The 17,971-nt window shown below is 45.4% G+C and overlaps 2 protein-coding genes across 5 annotated transcripts; one reads left to right on the forward strand and one right to left on the reverse strand.

The window, feature by feature from the left end:
• Positions 1–2,608: 2,608 nt before the first annotated feature.
• On the reverse strand, positions 2,609–4,445 carry CIAO2B (cytosolic iron-sulfur assembly component 2B). Of its 2 annotated transcripts, none has more exons than XM_063410511.1 (5): positions 4,208–4,444; positions 4,029–4,106; positions 3,759–3,884; positions 3,296–3,341; positions 2,609–2,824 (listed from the first exon to the last, which is right to left on the reverse strand). In XM_063410511.1, the coding sequence occupies exons 1-5, from the start codon at positions 4,346–4,348 to the stop codon at positions 2,727–2,729; spliced, it is 489 nt and encodes a 162-aa protein (XP_063266581.1). In that variant the 5' UTR covers positions 4,349–4,444; the 3' UTR covers positions 2,609–2,726. The 2 variants fall into 2 exon arrangements, with proteins under 2 accessions (XP_063266581.1, XP_063266582.1); XM_063410512.1 differs by lacking the exon at positions 2,609–2,824 and adding an exon at positions 2,948–3,082 and having other exon boundaries at positions 4,208–4,445.
• A 426-nt stretch (positions 4,446–4,871) lies between these two features.
• LOC134557601 (carboxylesterase 5A-like) lies at positions 4,872–15,288 on the forward strand. 3 transcript variants are annotated; one of them, XR_010082078.1, is made up of 13 exons: positions 5,180–5,854; positions 6,402–6,606; positions 6,940–7,078; positions 7,343–7,476; positions 7,936–8,089; positions 8,329–8,430; positions 9,198–9,296; positions 9,777–9,917; positions 11,095–11,175; positions 11,993–12,140; positions 12,766–13,121; positions 14,607–14,679; positions 14,827–14,867. XR_010082078.1 is itself a non-coding variant. In XM_063410736.1 (13 exons), exons 1-13 carry the CDS (start codon positions 5,401–5,403, stop codon positions 15,014–15,016), a joined length of 2,070 nt encoding a protein of 689 aa, XP_063266806.1. In that variant the 5' UTR covers positions 5,182–5,400; the 3' UTR covers positions 15,017–15,288. The 3 variants fall into 3 exon arrangements, 2 of the variants coding, with proteins under 2 accessions (XP_063266807.1, XP_063266806.1); XM_063410736.1 differs by having other exon boundaries at positions 5,182–5,854; positions 12,766–12,915; positions 14,827–15,288; XM_063410737.1 differs by lacking the exons at positions 5,180–5,854; positions 6,402–6,606 and adding an exon at positions 4,872–5,161 and having other exon boundaries at positions 12,766–12,915; positions 14,827–15,288.
• Positions 15,289–17,971: the final 2,683 nt, after the last annotated feature.

Here is a 17,971-nt window from a genome sequence, read left to right on the forward strand (position 1 = left end):
TGCCCCCACCCCGAGGGGCTGCCGTGCTCTGAGGGCTCAAACACACCCAGAGCAGGACAGGGGCAGCACAGACAGCTGTCCTGGGAGCTCACCGGGAGTGGGGAATGGCATCCAGCTGCCCTGGGAGCTCACCGGGAGTGGGGAATGGCATCCAGCTGTCCTGGGAGCTCACCGGGAGTGAGGAATGGCATCCAGCTGTCCTGGGGGCACACCGGGAGTGGGGAATGGCATCCAGCTGTCCTGGGGACACACCGGGAGTGGGGAATGGCATCCAGCTGTCCTGGGGAGCTCTTGGATGCACTCTGGGAGTGGGGGATGCCATCCAGCCACCCCTGGAAGATTCTGCCCAGAACTCAGGAATGCAAAGCAGATGTCTGCTCCTGGCATTTTTCCTGGACTACAATGAGGCTGTTTGGACTCAACACAGCTGCTCCAAAGGGTCACAGAACACATGGAATGTGTCCTATTAAAAAGCATCCCAGAGGCTAAATTTAGGGGTGGCATTTTGGAATAATAAACATCTGAAAAAAAATATTTCTAACAAATTAGTGTTTTCTTCTCCCAGTTTGTCTCCAAACAACAGGAACTAGCTAATGAACATCAAAAGCAGGATGGAAGGGTTTCACCAGAACTGCTGGTACATTATCAGCAAGTACAGAGCTGAAGGAGCCTGGACAGGAGGGCTTGGGGCCTTCAGCAAAGTCACTGTGGTTGTTTCTGTCATAAATACAACATCCACATCACTTAAACAAACACAGCAGATCTAAAGGAATCAGGTTCTCCATCCCTAAACAGCAGGTCAGACCTCTTCTCTGAAAACCCACAGCAGATTCCCCTTACTGAAAAGTCATCCCCCAACTAACTAAAAATGGAAACCCTCAAACACATTCTGTTGCTTCTCTGAGAAGGTAAATGGTACAAAGTGCATCCCCAGGGCTGCTGTGCACAGTGTGCTTCATGAGCCAAGTGCCAACATCCCAATAAATTATTTAACACTAGTATTATGAAGTGGTGAATGCCAAGCAGAGAGCTTCAGCAAAGCTCAGCTGATTTACTGATCCCTCCTCTGTTTGGAGTGCAGGTTGAAGCAATCTGGCGGCAGCTTAGTCATCCTCCTGTTTCCCCCCTGACACATACTTGTATTTCTTTCTTCCCCAAAATCTGAGGGAAGTTTATTTTCTTTCTTTTTGAAAAGCCACCCAAACCCAGAAAACAAAATCAAACCAGCCAAGCGTGGTGCCCAGGAGCTGCCTGCACGCATCACCGTGGCTGGAGTTTCACCTGTGGTGCAAATGTTGGCAATGTCAGAACTGATCAGTTCAGTGATTCAATGAGAGAGGCAGGGGAAAGCTGGGTCATTCTCTTCCTTGCCCAATATGAATATTACATAAATACTGTCTTTATTTGCAGTTTCATTCATACATCCCAGCAGTGCTGCCCATTCAAAGGATGCTGAGCCAGCTGAGCAGGCTGAGGCTGCTGAGGTTTTCTGTAGTCCTGTGCACACAGGGAGGCTCAGCTCTGCAATGGGAAGGTCTGGCTTTGTTTCTCTCCTGCTTTACTGTGTGACTTTAGACATCACACTTGGAGCACTGGACTGGACTGCAAGGCTGAGCTTTACACAATGCCCATGAGCTTCACCCTTTTCAAACAGCACCTGAGACTCTCCCAGAGAAAATGCTACTGCAATACACAGCACTGCCATCAAACTGGTGAGCACAACCTACTTTTAGAAAGTGTATTTCTTATTTTCCAGAAAATTGATGGCAAAAAAGGCAACATTGTAATGGGTGCATGCACCAAAATACCCAACAGGATTTTTCAGCAGGTTGTAATTTTTCCATGTGGTCCAGGACTAGATACACCTTTTCCAAAATTTAAATGCATTCTTAATGATTTTTTCTATTGTCAGTGTCTGCCACATTTAGTGAATGCCACAGTTCCCAAAGCAGAAGCTTAGGCTGGGTTTCAGCATTAAACCTCAAGGCATTCAGAATAAAACTTGTCCTTCAGTGTCAAAACACTGCCAGCACAGTCCTTCCGCAGAGCCTGCTGGGCTGTTCCTATGAGAACTGGTAATGACTCCTGTACTGCAGGTACACAAATAAAACCTCCTTAAAGATACTGTATGTCCCATCCCAATGAAGTCGTAATTAAAAATACATCATGGTTTACTCAGATGTAAAGAGCCCTCCATATTTGGCTGATCTAAAGTAAGACAATTAAACCAGACACACGATTTGGAAGCATGGACACTCACTGCTAAATGTCCAGCTTTGCACACACCAGCTTGCACAACCTGGGATGTCTGAAAGTAAAACTGGATTAGCAGTCTGAAACTGACACAGGAACGTAAAGATTTTAACTAAAAGTTATCTTGGTGTACTTGTGAAGCCTAGTGTGCAAAATTCACTTCTAAAATGCAGCTTATAACTTATTTTCAGTAGTGAGAAACCAGTTAAAAACAGGCTGAAAAATATTTTTAATGGAAAACTGTACTGATGCAATGACTCATACAATTAAAAAGCCAATTTTCATAACATTTTTGTAGCTGTCTGTAAAGTAACTCCCCACATATTATTTTTTTGAAAGAGCAGAGAAACATGTCTTCAAGAGAATTTAAGTGATTTTATTTTGCTCATAGATTTATGTAAATCGTAACATCACCACTTATACACAAAATTAGTTTCACAGACCAGAATACCAACGATATCCTCACCAGGCAATTATGACCGAGCAGACAAACACTGATTCACCACTTCCAGCAGGTGAGAGTTCTCCAAAGCAGCTGCCACACGCTCTTTATCAGCGAGCTGTTTATTAACTGTGCACAAAAAGCCCACAAGAAAGCAGTCAGGACACTGGGCCTCGATGTCTTCACGCTGAGCCACAGTCACAGCTGCCACGGTGCTGCAGCTCTGAGGGTGCAGCCCAGAGCTGCTGCCTGAGGGCAGAGCCCCTCTGCCACCCAGCCTTGCAGTGAGCTGCCCGTGATGCAGCAGCAGGGAGCTGCTCCGGGGTTGTAACGCCAGAAATCCCCTTTCCTCCCCTCTTCCCAGGGCTCAGGCAAATCAGCGACTGTCTGAGAGCACAGGCTGCCTGAGATGTTTAAGGAACACTACAGGACAATCTAAGTGACACTAAGTGACACTCCATGTTCCTGTTCTGGAACATCCCCCAGAATGTGACGCACAGAAAGTCCCAGACACTCTGCAGCTGGGGGAATCTCTCTCCTCAATCATTTTCAAGATTAAAACAAATATAAAAACCACACGAGAGAGGACTAAAGCCTTACCTGCGTGCTCAGAGGCATGTGTTCCTGGTGTTATATGAACATCCAGCTGAAACAGCAGCACAAAAGAAACAGGGGACAAGTTCAACAAAACATTGGAAAGTGAAGTTCAAACTAATAAAAATAAGATAATAATAAAAAGAAGGGAGAAAGGGCTTTCTTGCCACTATCAGGTGCTCTATAGAACAGAATAAAATAGAAGTCTAAGACTGCATTTGCATGTGCTTAAGCCTGCCTCAGACAAGGGTGAGCCCTCTCCTCCTGCCATGCCCCAGAGCACTGCAGTGATTCCCCTCAGAACCACAACTCTGCACTGATATTTGAGCCCACTGCCCTCTCTGCTTCCCACAAAAAAATGAATAAAGCTCTAGTTGTTTTTCACTACAAGCTAGTCAGATTATTTTTGCCTTTTTTTTTTTTCCCGGACACAGCCCCCCCTTTGCTGTGCCGGTGGTTTGCGGCTCACCTTGAACCTGTCGGGCAGGGAGCGGAGCAGTTTGACCTTGATGGAGAGGCCGATGAGCGTGGCCATGCTGCAGTGCGGGATGGTGGGCGTGAACTCCACCGACACCGTGCTCTCAGCATCGTTCACCTGCGGACAGACACAGCGCTCGCACCCCTCACACTTCCGCATGTGCCAGCACTGTGTTTAGGGAGCGCTATCAATATATTTCAATATTATTTAAAGGCAATCAGTTATCGGACGGCTGAGGCAGCGCGTGCGGCGGGATCTCACTTTCACTCGCACTTGCTCCACGACGTTCAGCTCCTCCAGGGTGAGCGGGTGCTCGGGGTCATTGATGGAGCGGATGAGATGTGCACGTTAAGGAAAGCGCCGCTGCCCCAGGGCCCGGCCCGCCCGGCCCGCCCGGCCCTGCCCGCCCGGCCCTGCCCTGCCCGCCGCCCCCGCAGGATATCGAAGATCTCCCGGTCGTCGATGGCGTCGGGCAGCTCGTCATCCTCCTCGCGGGCCGTCACGGGGCGCTCCCCGGAGCGGCGGTAGATGAGGGGGTTCGCGTTCTCCAGCGGAGCCACGCCCGGGCCCGGACCCACCATGGCGGCACCGGCACCGGAACAGCCCGGACCGGAACAGCCCGGGCCGGAACCGCCCGCACCGGAACAGCCCGCGCCGGAACAGCCCGCGCCGGAACAGCCCGCGCCGGAACAGCCCGGGCCGGAACCGCCCGGACCGGAACAGCCCGCGCCGGAACAGCCCGCGCCGGAACCGCCCGGTCCGAAACAGCCCGCGCCGGAACAGCCCGGACAGGAACCGCCCGCGCCGGAACCGCCCGGTCCGAAACAGCCCGCACCGGAACCGCCCGCGCCGGAACCGCCCGGTCCGAAACAGCCCGCGCCGGAACAGCCCGGTCCGGAACAGCCCGCACCGGAACCGCCCGCGCCGGAACCGCCCGGACCGGAACAGCCCGGACAGGAACCGCCCGGGCCGGAACAGCCCGCGCCGGAACAGCCAGGGCCGGAACCGCCCGGACAGGAACCGCCCGGGCCGGAACAGCGCGCACCGCGATCGGTGCCTCACCGCGCGGCTCCCGGGGCCGGTTGCGGTTCCCCGGCGCGGGAGCGGGGCCGGTTGCGGTTCCCCGGCGCGGGAGCGGGGCCGTTGGGCGCCCCGGAGCCCGGAGCGGCTGCAGCACCAGGCCGCAAGCGAATGGAGTCGGCGGCGCAGTGTGCGCCAGGCGCCTCCGGGCTGGGCCCGGTGCTGCCGAGGATGCTCCGATTAAAGTTGTTTATCTCATCTGCTCCCTGCTTTGAAAAGTCAAACAAAAAAACCCCACGCGAATTTAAACTGGTGTGATAGAATGTAGCGATGACATACTTTGGTTTCATACACCCCTCTAAAAGAGGATTAAGGCAAGAATTAACTATTTTGATCTTTCTTTTTTATTGTTAGTTTCTAGTTACTTGTAATCTGTCGTCCCGGTTGTTGTTGGGCGAGGAGGTTTGGGGGTTTTGTTGCATTGTATTGTTTGTAGTGGCGCTTTGGTGAGATTTTGGTTGTTTTAAGGCTTTTAAAAAGAATTTTATAGTATTTAAGCGCTGGAGCCTGTTCGGACTCGCCCTGTTTTCTCTGCCGGTGGCGCTGACAGCAGATGAGCCAACTGCGATCGGCGCTCCCGGGCGGCGCCGGGCAACGCGGGCGGGCGGCGGGCGGGCCGCGCCGGCTCGGGGGCTCTGGGGGCTCTGTCGGCTCTCGGGGCTCTGTCGCCTCTCCGGGCTCTGTCGCCTCTCAGGGCTCTGTCGCCTCTCGGGGCTCTGTCGCCTCTCGGGGCTCTGTCGGCTCTCGGGGCTCTGTCGCCTCTCGGGGCTCTGTCGCCTCTCGGGTTTGTATCTGGCGCTCTGGAGGCGCTCCCTGCAGTTCACCCTCACGGTTCAGCCGCGCTCCGTGCCCCGAGTGCCCTCGCCGGGACTTTGTCCCCTTCTCTTCGCATAAAAGCGGAGAGAGTCACGGGAGCCCGATCGGGCTGACAATGTCTCCTGCGAGCCCGGTCGCGCTGCTCTGCGCGTTGTTTTATGGCGCAGCGTTCCTCGTGTGCGGGGCAGAAGGTGAGCCCCGCGGGCTGGGGTTGCTGCAGCTGGGGAAGCCACTGCACCAAGTTCCAGTGATTGTTTTCAAAGGCAGTAAATCTCTTAGGCTCTTGTTACCGATCTGCAAAAGTGCCTTCATGATGCAGAAATTACTGGTTTTGTGAGATGAAACTGGTTTTGAGATGATTTAATCAAAATAAAGCTTTCTGTCCTTTTTGAAAGGCAGAAAGCAGCAACATTTCTGAATTCTCCAAATAAGATATTTTTAAGATCTTGTTGAATGATAAATTTAGGAAATGTAAATGGTTGTGCTGCTTGCTCTGAAATTTGCTCTTGCACGGTGGCTAAACCCTGCCCTGCCTGGCTCCAGGTGTCACTGGCAGAGGGGTTTGGCAGGGGGTGTCTGTCACTGCACCAAAGCAAAATGAAAACTGAACAAAATTGAAAGGAATAAGCTGAAATGTTCTAAATTAAACAGTGAGTTAAAAACACTTAATGGAAAAGTCATTGTGATACGTATGAAGATGCAATTTAATTTTTTTTTTTTACCTTTTGTGTTACTTAGGTCAGAGTGGGGCTGAGCCAGAAGTGACTATTGCACTCGGACAGCTCAAAGGAATACAGACACATGTGAAGGGGACAGACAAGCTTGTAAATGCTTTCCTTGGAATTCCTTTTGCAAAAGCCCCTCTTGGATCCTTGAGATTTTCCCCACCTGAACCACCTGAACCCTGGACTGGTCTGAGAGATGCAACTTCTCACCCACCCCTGTGAGAGCTGTTCATTTGATAGAACAGATAGAATCATAGATAGAACCTGCCCATGCTGGTCAGAGTTGTGTTTATTGGGGTGCAGAGGCCTGCTTTTGCTGAGGAGTTATTGTTTGGTAGTGGATACTCTGCCAGTACTGGAGTATTTCTAGTACAGGTGTGGAGATGTGCTTGTACAGGTTGCACTTCTCACTGATAATAGATAACACAACATTCAAGCATCCTGTGGAGATTCAGCCAGGGGCCAAAGAAGTGTGTTTTCTCCACCATTGTTACATTGATGCTATTGCAGGTTTAGTACTAATAATTTGTGCCTTTTTTTTGTTTTTTTAGCTGTCCTCAAGATCTGTCCATGTTGAAAATAGCTGAAAAAAACTTTAAAGAAAAGCACCTTGCATTCCAAACGTCTGAGGACTGTTTGTATCTCAGTGTTTACAGCCCTGCTGGCTCAAGCAAAAAAGACAAGTTACCTGTATGTAAACCATTGAACAAACATGTGTTTTATAAAGCTTGCAAGTAATGATTGCTCCTAAGGGACTTAATTGCTTTTGAAAATGTGATGCTGCACAAGCAGAAATAATATTAGCATGTAAAATTCAAAGTCCACCAGTCTGAAATTCAGCAGCCATCGTGCTTCAGTGATTTGGTGTTCCTCGCTCTCTCATGTTGTTCTCCTTTTTCAAGTGAAATCTGCAGACCAGTGCATAAAGGTGTGTCTCACCCTTTTGTTTCCAAGGTAATGGTGTGGATCCATGGGGGCAATTTTATATTTGGTGGTGCTGCTCGGTATGATGGCTCTGCACTGTCAGCCTACGAGAATGTTGTGGTGGTAACGATTCAGTACAGACTGGGACTCCTTGGATACTTCAAGTAAGAACACCTATTTCACTTTTCACAAAATTCTTGCTGTCATGTTTAAAGTTCTGTTTGCTGAATCTGCTGAATTTCTGTATCAGCTTCCCACTGTCACAGTGGTTTAATGTACATAATTCACTGACAGCACTGAGAAATGTCTGTACATTCCATCTGCATGGTCATGTGATGGCAGCCTGCTGTCAGAGGGCTCTAAGTTGGGCTTATTTGCTGCTGGACAGGATGTTTGTTCTGGCCTTTGCTTCCATCCTCAGGTGTGTAAAGCAAAAGCTCAGGCACAGTAAAGGCCAGGGATCCACCTGTGCAGGGGTGAGCAGAGTGTGGAGTCAGGGGCTGAGGTGTGACCATGAGGGGCTGTAGGTGACTTTGCACAAGACACAGATTGCTGAGATTGCTGAGATTGCCTTTGCTGTATTGTCCCTGTTCCTGAGGGGTGGCTGTGCTCTTTCCTTCCAGCACTGGGGATGAGCACGCCCGCGGGAACTGGGCGTACTTGGATCAAGTCGCAGCCCTCCGGTGGGTGCAGGGAAATATTGAGCACTTTGGTGGAGACCCTGCATCTGTCACTCTCTTTGGGATATCTGCAGGATCTTGCTCTGTTTTTGCACATGTAGGTATATAGTAGATAAATAAAAATCTTCAAAAGCTCAATTAATGTCACAGTTCGTGCTTAATCTGGTTTTTGACAGGAAGTTTAACAGCACATTGGGCTAAATCTAGAGATGCATCAAATAACAATGTATAATTCGCAACTGAATCCAGGAGTTGACTGGACTATAACTAACATAAAGTTATGTGGTAAGGATGTTAATGTAGAATAAATACTTTCTGTTCTTCCCTTCTTGGCAGGTGTTATCTCCTTTATCTAAGGGTCTCTTTCATAAAGCAATATCAGAGAGTGGAATTATAATTCCCCCCAGTAAAAATTTACATCTTTCAACAGATCTTGAGGTAAGGTCACTTCTTTGCATTTTAAAGTCTTTATAGCCTAAAATAGGATACTTCTATGTGATAATTTGTTTAAAAGAGAAAAGGGGAAAATCTTATTGCATACTGTGCAACAGAGTTGATCCAGTTTATTGTTGCAGCAGACCTGTTTAATTTCAGTCTGTCTGGTGTTAGAAATAGATTGTGCAGCTGTATGATTGTAACACCTGTGGGCTGACAAAAAAATGTGTGTTTTCAGTCACACACATGCCAAGCTAGGCAAATGTGCATTTTCATACCCACTGTACTATATACAGCAACTGTGGCATTTATTATGGAAAGTTTAACAAGAATCCAGAAGAAAAATTCAGGGTTTTATTGACCTACAGTCTTTTAGGGAGGGCCTTTATGTGAAGTAAATTAATCAAATATAAAACAACAAAAAAACCACCTTAAAATAAAATCACTCTCTGTAAGTGCATTTTAATATCTTTTGCTGTAATGGCAGATAGTAATAATGTAAATATTTCTGAATTTTCTTTCCTTATTTGGTTTATGCTACAAGCTTGTATTGTCTCTAAAGCGAAGTTTGAAAAACAGTGAATGCAAATACAACAAGAAAGAGAAGCACACCAGAATGATTTAACTTTGTGATCAAACTGTAGCATTTCTACTAAAATAAAGCTCTCAGAGATCTATCAAGCTCACCTAAATCTGCCACTAAATCAAGCTGTTAACAGCAGTGTGTATAATGATTTTATAACAGTGCTGTCTTTGTTGATAACCTTCAGAAAATTGCCAGTGTCTTCAAGTGTGAGTCGAGCAGTTCCCTCTCCCTGCTGAACTGCTTGAGGAAGCAGGAAGCAGAACACATAGTCCGAAACAGCAAGGTAGGTGAGACTTCATGGCAACACAGCTTTTTAATGGCTCACTTGCAAAACTTTAGCTCAGCCTCTGATCAGAGTCCATTGATGGTCCATTCCAAAGTTGATTTTTCTTATCTTTTGTCAAAATGCTCCCCAAATGTTGAAATAATTTCACATGTAATTTCCTTCTGGAAGTTTCGGCAGTGTCACAGCACTTGTGAAGTTGTGAGCAAGGTTTGAACATTCCTGTGTTTAATCCCAGAACAGCACAGAATCAGAACCCTCTGATCATTCCTCTACACCTTGACCCACCCAGACCTGCATTTTATACTCCTGTGCCAAAGGAAATTTATGTTGCAGTGCCTGTAGATACTTGAATTTCTTAAAGCCCTTTTTTGCATTTAGGAAATCTAATGTGGACATCTTACATGATTTGAAGGAAAAACTGGAAATACTATTAAAAATGAATTTGATCTTTGATCTTTTTTTTTCCTTGTCCTTCAGGAAATTTCATTTCTACCCTTAGTTTTGGATGGAGTGTTTCTTCATAAGCCACCTGAAGAGATACTGGCTGGAAAAGAATTCAATGCAGTCCCATTCATGATAGGAGTCACCAACAATGAATTTGGCTGGAATATTAGATCGGTAATTTAATGTCTATTCTTTCTTTTTCATGTGTTTTTAATGTTTGTGTTAAGTAATAGGACAAGTCTTTGCATTGTTGTAAATACATACAAGGTAACCATTGCTTCCATCACGGCTCTGCAGTGACCCAGAACCACGGGTCACAAGAGAGTGAGAGAGGCTTCATCCTGCAAGTTAAACTACATGGACACATCGGTTGGAACATCAATTTTGTACAGCGTTTTCTTACCTTAAAATTTTAATCGTTCATCCAGGCAGAGAGAGGAAAAAGAGTGCAGCAATCAAGACCTTATTACTCAAAGACAAATAAAGCCAATCCTTTCCCCCACAAGGCTCAGTAGTCAGGGTTGATACATAGTGTGCTTAAAAGTGTGCCACTGATCACCTAGACCAGCTTCCCCATTGCCACCCTGCAGAAAGAGCTTTCATTTGAAAATCTCATCCAGGGCAGAGTGAGGGGACAATGCAGGTGTCCAGCCCATTCTCCTTTCTCATGGGAACTCAATGGGTAACACCAAAACATGAGCAAATGCTCTCAGTGCACAAAAACTGCAGGAGATGGATTTGTGTCCTCTCTTTCTTGTCCCATTCTTTTATTTCCTAAATATTCAGGTTCCTTTCTGTAGTACAAAGTGTTTGTTCTGAACCTCTGAAGCAACTGTCGCTGGGAGCGTGCTGGTTGTAAGTCCCAAAAGAACAGTGAAAGTGAAATCTGCTTGAATTTATTTTGCAGACAGAAGAGTTGGTTTATGTAATGCTGTGAAAGAGGAGGAACACTGCATTATTCTTATTTCAAAGGGCTCAAACAATTGGACTCGACAAACTGCCAGTGACTTTTAAGATCTCCCCCAGCAGAATGAAAATAAGCCTGTGAGACAGAAGCAGCTTTTTGCTCCAACTCTGCCCTCATGTTTTCTAGTTTTACAAGTTTCTTAATGTTCATTTAAGGATAAACTATGTGTTAGGAGTGGTTAATGTAGAAACCTTCACACGGCAACATTTACTGCAGTAAATACAAACTTTTCAAGACAGCAGCTGCATTGTGCTGCACTTTTGGATAAGATGCTTCAAAAATAAACACCAGTAGTAAGAATTAATGGAATAATGTCGTTCCAGTGTTTAAAATAATGGAGACATTGAATGGTGCTAATAATGTTGGTTTTTTTTCTCCGTGCAGACATCAAAAATGAAAGGTTTGAGGGAAATTGGAGATAGAAAATCAATTGCCTCGACTGTAGAGGTTTTTCTACCAATGATCGTAAGTACTGCCACACTAATCCAATTTGAGAAGTGAATTTTCTTTTTCATGTTTGGAACAGATTTGGGTCTCACTGCTTGAGTCATAGTGTTAATGAGGCTGAGGTCATGTTGTACTTTGAGGAGAGTCCCAGCAAAGTTGACAGGACCAGGGTGTATGCAATGACACAGAAATTAAATTGAGTCAGGCCTGGGATTTGGGAAAATGCCTATTTCATTCCAGACCTCAAACAATACTTTTATTGTACATATTTGTGGGATTACTGTAGTAGGATCCCAGATGTTCAGGTATGTCATGGTTGATCTCCTGCTTACGGAGTTTCAAGGCGTATTTTTCATATGTTTATATTAAATGTAGCTTTTAAAGTAGTTACTTTGCACTCCTAATTTGGAGGTGTAGCTTTCAAGCAGCACATTCTAACCCTGAAAACTTACACTGTGTTTGGAGATCCCATTGTTCTTGTCCTCTTGTCTAATGGTCCATACATCTTTCAAGGACTGAGAATTTACTTTTGTGGTTCCCATCTCTCTTCTCCTGAAGAAAACAGAAGCTGAAGATATTATCAGGAGAAATTGCTGGATCTACACTTACTCCTGTAGAGTTTTATCCCATGTAAATCTGGTGCAAATTTGACCAGAGGTCGTTGGTTGGTTGGGTATTTTTTGCCCACAAAAAGCATGAATGGGTTTTGTTCCCATCAACATGGGTGCTGTCCTGGACATTTGTGCCTTTGCAGAATCTCTGAAGTCTAAAGGATGGCAATTTTAGCTGCTAATTCAGACAGGGTTTGTTTGTCTGTTTGTTTCTTGTCTCTTAGGATGTACCCTCAGATCTTCTGCCCATGATCATAGATGAATATCTGGGAGACACAGAGGATCCTGCAGAGCTACGGGACCGATTCGTGGACCTGCTGGGGGACATGGCAATTGTCATGCCAGCCATTAAAGCACTGAATTATCACAGGGGTAAGCTGATCAACAGCGGTGGGACACTCAAACCTCCTACTGCAGGCTGGATCAAATGATACAGACAAATCCTGTCATATGTAAGGCAACCCTTCTGGAGATTCCCACTGGGAACATGAGGAATGATACAGCTCTGCAGGGTTGTGTGGAGCCCCTTCTCTCTGTACAAGTGTCTTGCACTGTGCTGATAATCACAGTATATTGAGAGCAAAGCATGATAACACAGGTAAATGTTTGCTAACTGAAATATGCAGGCTTAAAAATTAAAACATATCAAAGCAACCTTTGTCCTTTGGTTGCTTGGCTACTTGAGAAGTCAGCAGCTCTGTGGTCTGTCAGTTTTCTGGTGCTTAGGTGTAGACAAGCCATGCCAAGATACTCAAAAGTGGAAAGAATTTGATATTTTGTTTGCTGTAAGTTTTCTTAGGGTGGATCTTTCAACTTCTTTTGTGTGTGTGTAAGTGCTGAGTTCTTAATTTTGCAATGAAAGTACATATTTGAATGTAACAATTACACTGGAAATGTGCCCAGGATAAAGCTTTGTTTAAAGTAGTATTTGAAACGGCTGATGACAGCTGTCCTTCGTGTATCTCCTCTGTAACTCTCTAAATGTGATGTCTTGCAGAGTCTGGAGCTCCCACCTACTTCTTTGAATTCCAGCACCGGCCCAGTGCTTACTGGGACAGCAAACCAGACTATGTGAAGGCTGACCACGGGGATGAAGTTGGTTTTGTCTTTGGGGGGCCATTTCTGGCTGGGGACATCCAGCTCCGCAGTAAGGAACAGACACCACTCACTCATGAATTGCTCCCGTAACCCTGGCATTTTTCTAGTCAGTGCTCTGTTCATTTTCATCACATTAAAGTGCATATATTGGCAGTGAGAACAAGCCATGACCCTTTCTCCTGGCAGAAGTGGCTTTATGCATTTCACCATCTTCTCCATCTTCTCTCCTTTACAGTTTGCTCCTTCTGAAGCATAGTAAGTTCCACATCTTGTCAGCAATTCAGCAAATAGGATATTTGGTAGAAAACTCACTGTCATTATCCCAGCACTGTGCGTGAATTTGCCAAACAGCTTTGGCTGGAAGTGAAGTTGAAGGAAAGGTCAATTAAACTTGTAGAGTGCTTGGGAAGCAGGAAATCCAGACCTCTTCTCTTCCTGAGGAGTTTAGGCCAGTGTCTCCTCCTTTCCAGGAAATCCCATGGGCTGTCAGGCTCCTGAGAACGGAGGACTTGGTTTCTTTTGCAGGAAGAGATTCCAGCTGTGGTCAGAGCAAGGCTTGGGATCCCAGTGTTTCATTTTCTATGTCAAGATCTCATGGTTAGGTCTGCTTTGCCTCACAATTCAATTAGAACTTGAGCATTTATTCAAATAGAATCAGTCCACTGAGAGAGGATTAAGGGTGCACTCCAAAAATTTCCATGGGATTCTGGAAGTTCCTTCTGGCAGAATCCCACATTGTTACATTCCCAGTGAATCTGCCAATCACTGAACAATTGAGAAATATGATGCCATTTCCTAAAGAACATTATGAATCCAGCAATATCCTTTAATTACAAATGCCTAAGACAGTAATACTTACCATGGAGTATTTTCTTTCCTGTGGAACAAATCAGGAAGAGTTCTTATTTTGACAGAGACACAAAAATTCTGCTTATTTTCAGTGAATTCACTAATTTTTTCTGCTTTTATTTTTGTCATTTGCACAGCAGTTCATAGTCTGGTCAAAGCCTACATAAGTGAAAGTATTTCCTTTTACTCAATTGAACTTTGGAGCAATCCAGCTATGTTGTAAACCCCTTTGCTAATCTCTTACAAGAGCCTTTTCCTTTTGCTTATATTTTTTTACTTATGTACCTTTGGCATTAGAAAAGACTGACCAGTTCTTTTCCTCTTTGCCTGAATTTACCAAGGGCTTTAAGACACCAAACATTTTTCTTAGTGTATTGAGATGCATTTATAATTAAAACACACAGGAACTGATAGGGGTACAGTGAGCTTGTGTGTAACTGTATTTAAAGAAATACTCTTGAAGTGCTGAGAAATGGAGTGGCACCATCTGGTGTGAGAATGAAGAAATCTTTGCCTAGTCGTGCTCTGAAGAATAGGGAGAATTCCAGTCCCACAAAACTAGAATGGGATCCAGGAAACTCAGCCATGTGGCCCATTCCTGGAGCTGTCCTGGATACAGGATGGGGGTTTCCTGGAAGCTTACAGGCACATCACCTTCTTTCCTTGTTCCCAAATTCCCAGATTTCTCCAGCAGGGTAATTATGCTGAAATCACTCCTGAGGAGGGCTTTGATCCCGTGATGCTTGCTGTATGACTGATGTCTTGCCGGCGGTGTCTCTGTTGCAATTGCCAAATTGTTGCAGCATATTCACACAGGGAAATGCTGCTGCTGTAGTAGCAATGTCTTGATTTCTGCCACACCGAGTAACTATTCTTTATTTTGTCTTTCAGGTGAAGTTACAGAGGAAGAGAAGAACCTCAGCAGAACTCTAATGAAGTACTGGGCTAACTTTGCTCGCAATGGGTAAGAATCGTGAGGTTCATGACAGATATTGCTGCTTTGCACTGACTCTGGGGGGAATTGGCTGATTTATTGATTCAGTCCTAACTTGTGTGATTGAATTCCCGTGTGACTGAAAAGGGCACTCACTTCCTTTCCTCTTGCTTACAGAAACCCTAATGGAGAGGGTCTGGTTGAATGGCCATCGTACAACCGAAATGAAGAATACTTGCAAATAAATCTACAGCAGAAGAAAGGCAGAAAGTTGAAAGAAAAGAAAGCAGAATTCTGGAAAAAAGTGATGCTTGAAAAAGCAAATAGCAAAAGCATGCAAAACAAGAAGTTTAAATTAGAGTTATAGTTTACAGTCTGAACAATCACATAATATGCAATCGATTAGGATATTTTAAAAACTAACTGAAGAATATTTGAGAATAAAATTGCATTTCTTTTTTTTTCAGCTTTCCTTCACAGTTGTCATACTTGCAATTATTCACTGTAATAATTCCAGTTGATCCTCACTTGTTAGATACCAGATTTGCCCAATGCTCAGGTTTCTCTGTCACTCCCCCATGACTGAAGACAAGGTAGCAGCAACGCTGTTTTAATAAAGTGAAACCAGTGAAGACCCAATTTATGAGTAAGACTCTCTTGATGCTGTTATAAAGGCCAATTCAGTATTCCAATTAAAATATGATTTGGTTTATTGAATTCAAATTACAGAACTTCGGTAAAACCAACAAGCAGAGTTACAGTGATGATACCCGGGATCGTCAGAGGGTGAACAGAAAGCAGCCTCCATTGCACTGCACTTCATTTTGCCCCTGGCATAAGATTTCCCCCAGTTCTTTGTTTCCTGGGAATAGTTATTCGAATGCATCGTCCTTGTTGGTCTGCTGAATGGGGTCTCCTATGGGAGGGAGAAGTGTCAATTTCGGTCCTCTGGTGAGTGAATGGAAGCTGAAATTTTGAATGGACATATGTTCTCCTCCGGAGAATGGAGATCAGAGATCGGGGTGATGATGAAGCTCTGATGGCTCTGCTGCCCACGGGAGGAGAACTGATTCCTTATCTTAATGTGTCTTCCTTTCTGATGCCAATCTCATCATCTCCAGTTCCCAACATCTCATTGTGTTCTCCTAAATGGTGGCTTCTGGGTGGTGCCTGCCTCGGAATTCCCCAATTCCGTGCCTGGCTGGAATTTAGGTTATACTCTACATAACATATTACTTTTACCAAATCATGACTTTACCATATCATAATCTATAAAAACACAAATAACCTACTATAATTATCACAATGCCAAGTTTATTGGTGGTGAAGTTTGGGTGTGGTGGAGATACAGAAATGTGCTCCTTGGAAAGAAGGTGAAACTACAGAATGTTCTGCTTTGTAAGTTGGTTTTACAACTGAGACAGGACAGTTCTGACTGTTGTAGTACTTTAACACTGATGCTGGAATTAAGACTTCTCACAAATGTTAGAAAAGGGAAAAAATTTCTCCAGTACCCTCAATTCTCGGCTTTTAAATCTACTTGTAACTCCCCTACAAGGGTTAACGTTTCTGGTTTTCCCCAGTGCTTCTCTCTGCTGTCCCCTGTACCACCAGCCAGTGCCACCGTCCCTGTTTGCACTGGCTCAGAGCCTCACTGCCAGCACTGGGTCTGTCCCAGGGCCAATCCAGGGCCCTCTCTGGCTGACTCGTGCTTGGGCTGCCAAGAACAAGGCTTGGACTCTCCATGACAGAGTTGGCAATCACTTCTCTGCCATGTCTTTGTCTCCTGGGCCTGGCTCCTAGGCTGCTCCAGCCATCCCAGCCACTTTCCTGGTCACACTGGTGCCTCACAGCACTGATGCAGCTCCACAGACCCTACAGGGCAATGAACATCAGTTCTCCCTCCCTTCAGCTCCCCTCTGTATCTCTGGAAGCATTTTCAATTGTTCAGGCCTAATGATGTCCTACAGACACTAGCTACCCATCCCTCCTTTCCAAATTGCTTTACTGGAAGGAACAGGGTGGGATTTTCTATATCTTCTTGCCCAAGTTCTCTTGCCAGGCAGAACTCAGGAGCAGGGTGAGACTGCTTTACCATTGCAGTTTTGGTAAGCAGAACTTCCTCCTAAGCACCTGTCCTTGCTTCTTAGTTTTACCTCCTTTGTTGTGTGAGGGGAATATCATTTCAAAATAGTCTTGCTAGATCTTCATTGCATAAACCCTTGAGGTGTTGTGCCACTCCCTTTAAAAGGAGATAAACAGGCACTGCTCTATGGTGTGCACAGGGTCCATGCTCATCTTGTGTATGCAGGGCAGTGCAGTTAAACTGACTTCCTAACACAGGTTAGCACTAAAAATAAATCAAAGTGGGAAATGCCAGAAGATCTTAATGCCAGAAGATCTTACTCATTTCTGTGGAGGGAGAAGCACTGTGATGCTCTTGTCTTATCCTAGAGCCCTATGGAGGTGAGATTCACAGTCCCTGTAGCATGTGGTAAAGCTGTCCAAGCTTCAGAGGATCTAGCCCTATATTTTATATTCTGTAGTTTCATTGAATTCTGAACAGAGGCTGCAATGTTTGTCTAATTTTTTGCAGCTCTTGAACTCAGGACAGGTAGCAGTTCATTAAAGTGCAAAGAGGCAAAGGTCATCATGTGGCAGGATTTTTTGATTGACCCTTGACTTATGCATTATCCACTGATTGAGGGCAAGCTGCAAAATCTCTTAAAATTAATGCCAGACAGGAGTTGAGAACTGTCCTCAGATTTACAAGCCCAGTCTGTGTCACTGGGGTAAGAGTCTCCACATTTGCAAAACATACAGGCCATGCTTCCAGAACCCCCAAAGTATCTCCAGACAAGGCTGTAGGGATCTGAAATACTATTGTTTGTTATCTTACCCTAAGTAGGATGGGCAGAGTTTGCAGAAACTGGTTTGCCCACTGAATATTCAGATTGGCTGCTTCTTCAGGCCTGTCTTGGGTTAAGTAACCCACAAAAAAAGTGTATTCTATTTCATCTGCAGAAAGCAGTTGGGAGATGGTTTCCTTTTTTGTTTGTTTTGTTTATCTTTACCTGTTTTAACTCTTGGGAGAGAAGGGTGGATACCTTCTGATAGCAGACCATCTATTAAAACCAGGTGAGGCAGTGTTTCTTATCTCTTTCACCACTGTCCACCCTCCATGGGATATCGGCTGTTAATGGGCCATTAAGGCTCAGCAGTGACATGACACATTACATCATCCCATTGTGAGATGCTCCACCCAGTAGGGAGGAGGCAACCATTCCCTACTCATATAAAAATGGGGACACAGGGACCCCAG

The sequence above is a fragment of the Prinia subflava genome, chromosome 13 (genome assembly GCF_021018805.1).
Source record: "Prinia subflava isolate CZ2003 ecotype Zambia chromosome 13, Cam_Psub_1.2, whole genome shotgun sequence".
Classification (NCBI taxonomy): domain Eukaryota; kingdom Metazoa; phylum Chordata; class Aves; order Passeriformes; family Cisticolidae; genus Prinia; species Prinia subflava.

What these genes read in the sequence shown, in the direction of transcription:
- CIAO2B (XM_063410511.1), bottom strand. Translation starts at nt 4,348, where the DNA reads ATGGTGGGTCCGGGCCCGGGCGTGGCTCCGCTGGAGAACGCGAACCCC. An exon ending in TGGAGCAAGTGCGAGTGAAA is followed by an intron (nt 3,885 to 4,028) that starts GTGAGATCCCGC and finishes GTCTGTCCGCAG; the next exon opens with GTGAACGATGCTGAGAGCAC. An exon ending in ACATGCCTCTGAGCACGCAG is followed by an intron (nt 2,825 to 3,295) that starts GTAAGGCTTTAG and finishes TTTTGTGCACAG; the next exon opens with TTAATAAACAGCTCGCTGAT.
- LOC134557601 (XM_063410736.1), top strand. Translation starts at nt 5,401, where the DNA reads ATGAGCCAACTGCGATCGGCGCTCCCGGGCGGCGCCGGGCAACGCGGG. An exon ending in GCAACTTCTCACCCACCCCT is followed by an intron (nt 6,607 to 6,939) that starts GTGAGAGCTGTT and finishes TTGTTTTTTTAG; the next exon opens with CTGTCCTCAAGATCTGTCCA. An exon ending in ACATAGTCCGAAACAGCAAG is followed by an intron (nt 9,297 to 9,776) that starts GTAGGTGAGACT and finishes CTTGTCCTTCAG; the next exon opens with GAAATTTCATTTCTACCCTT.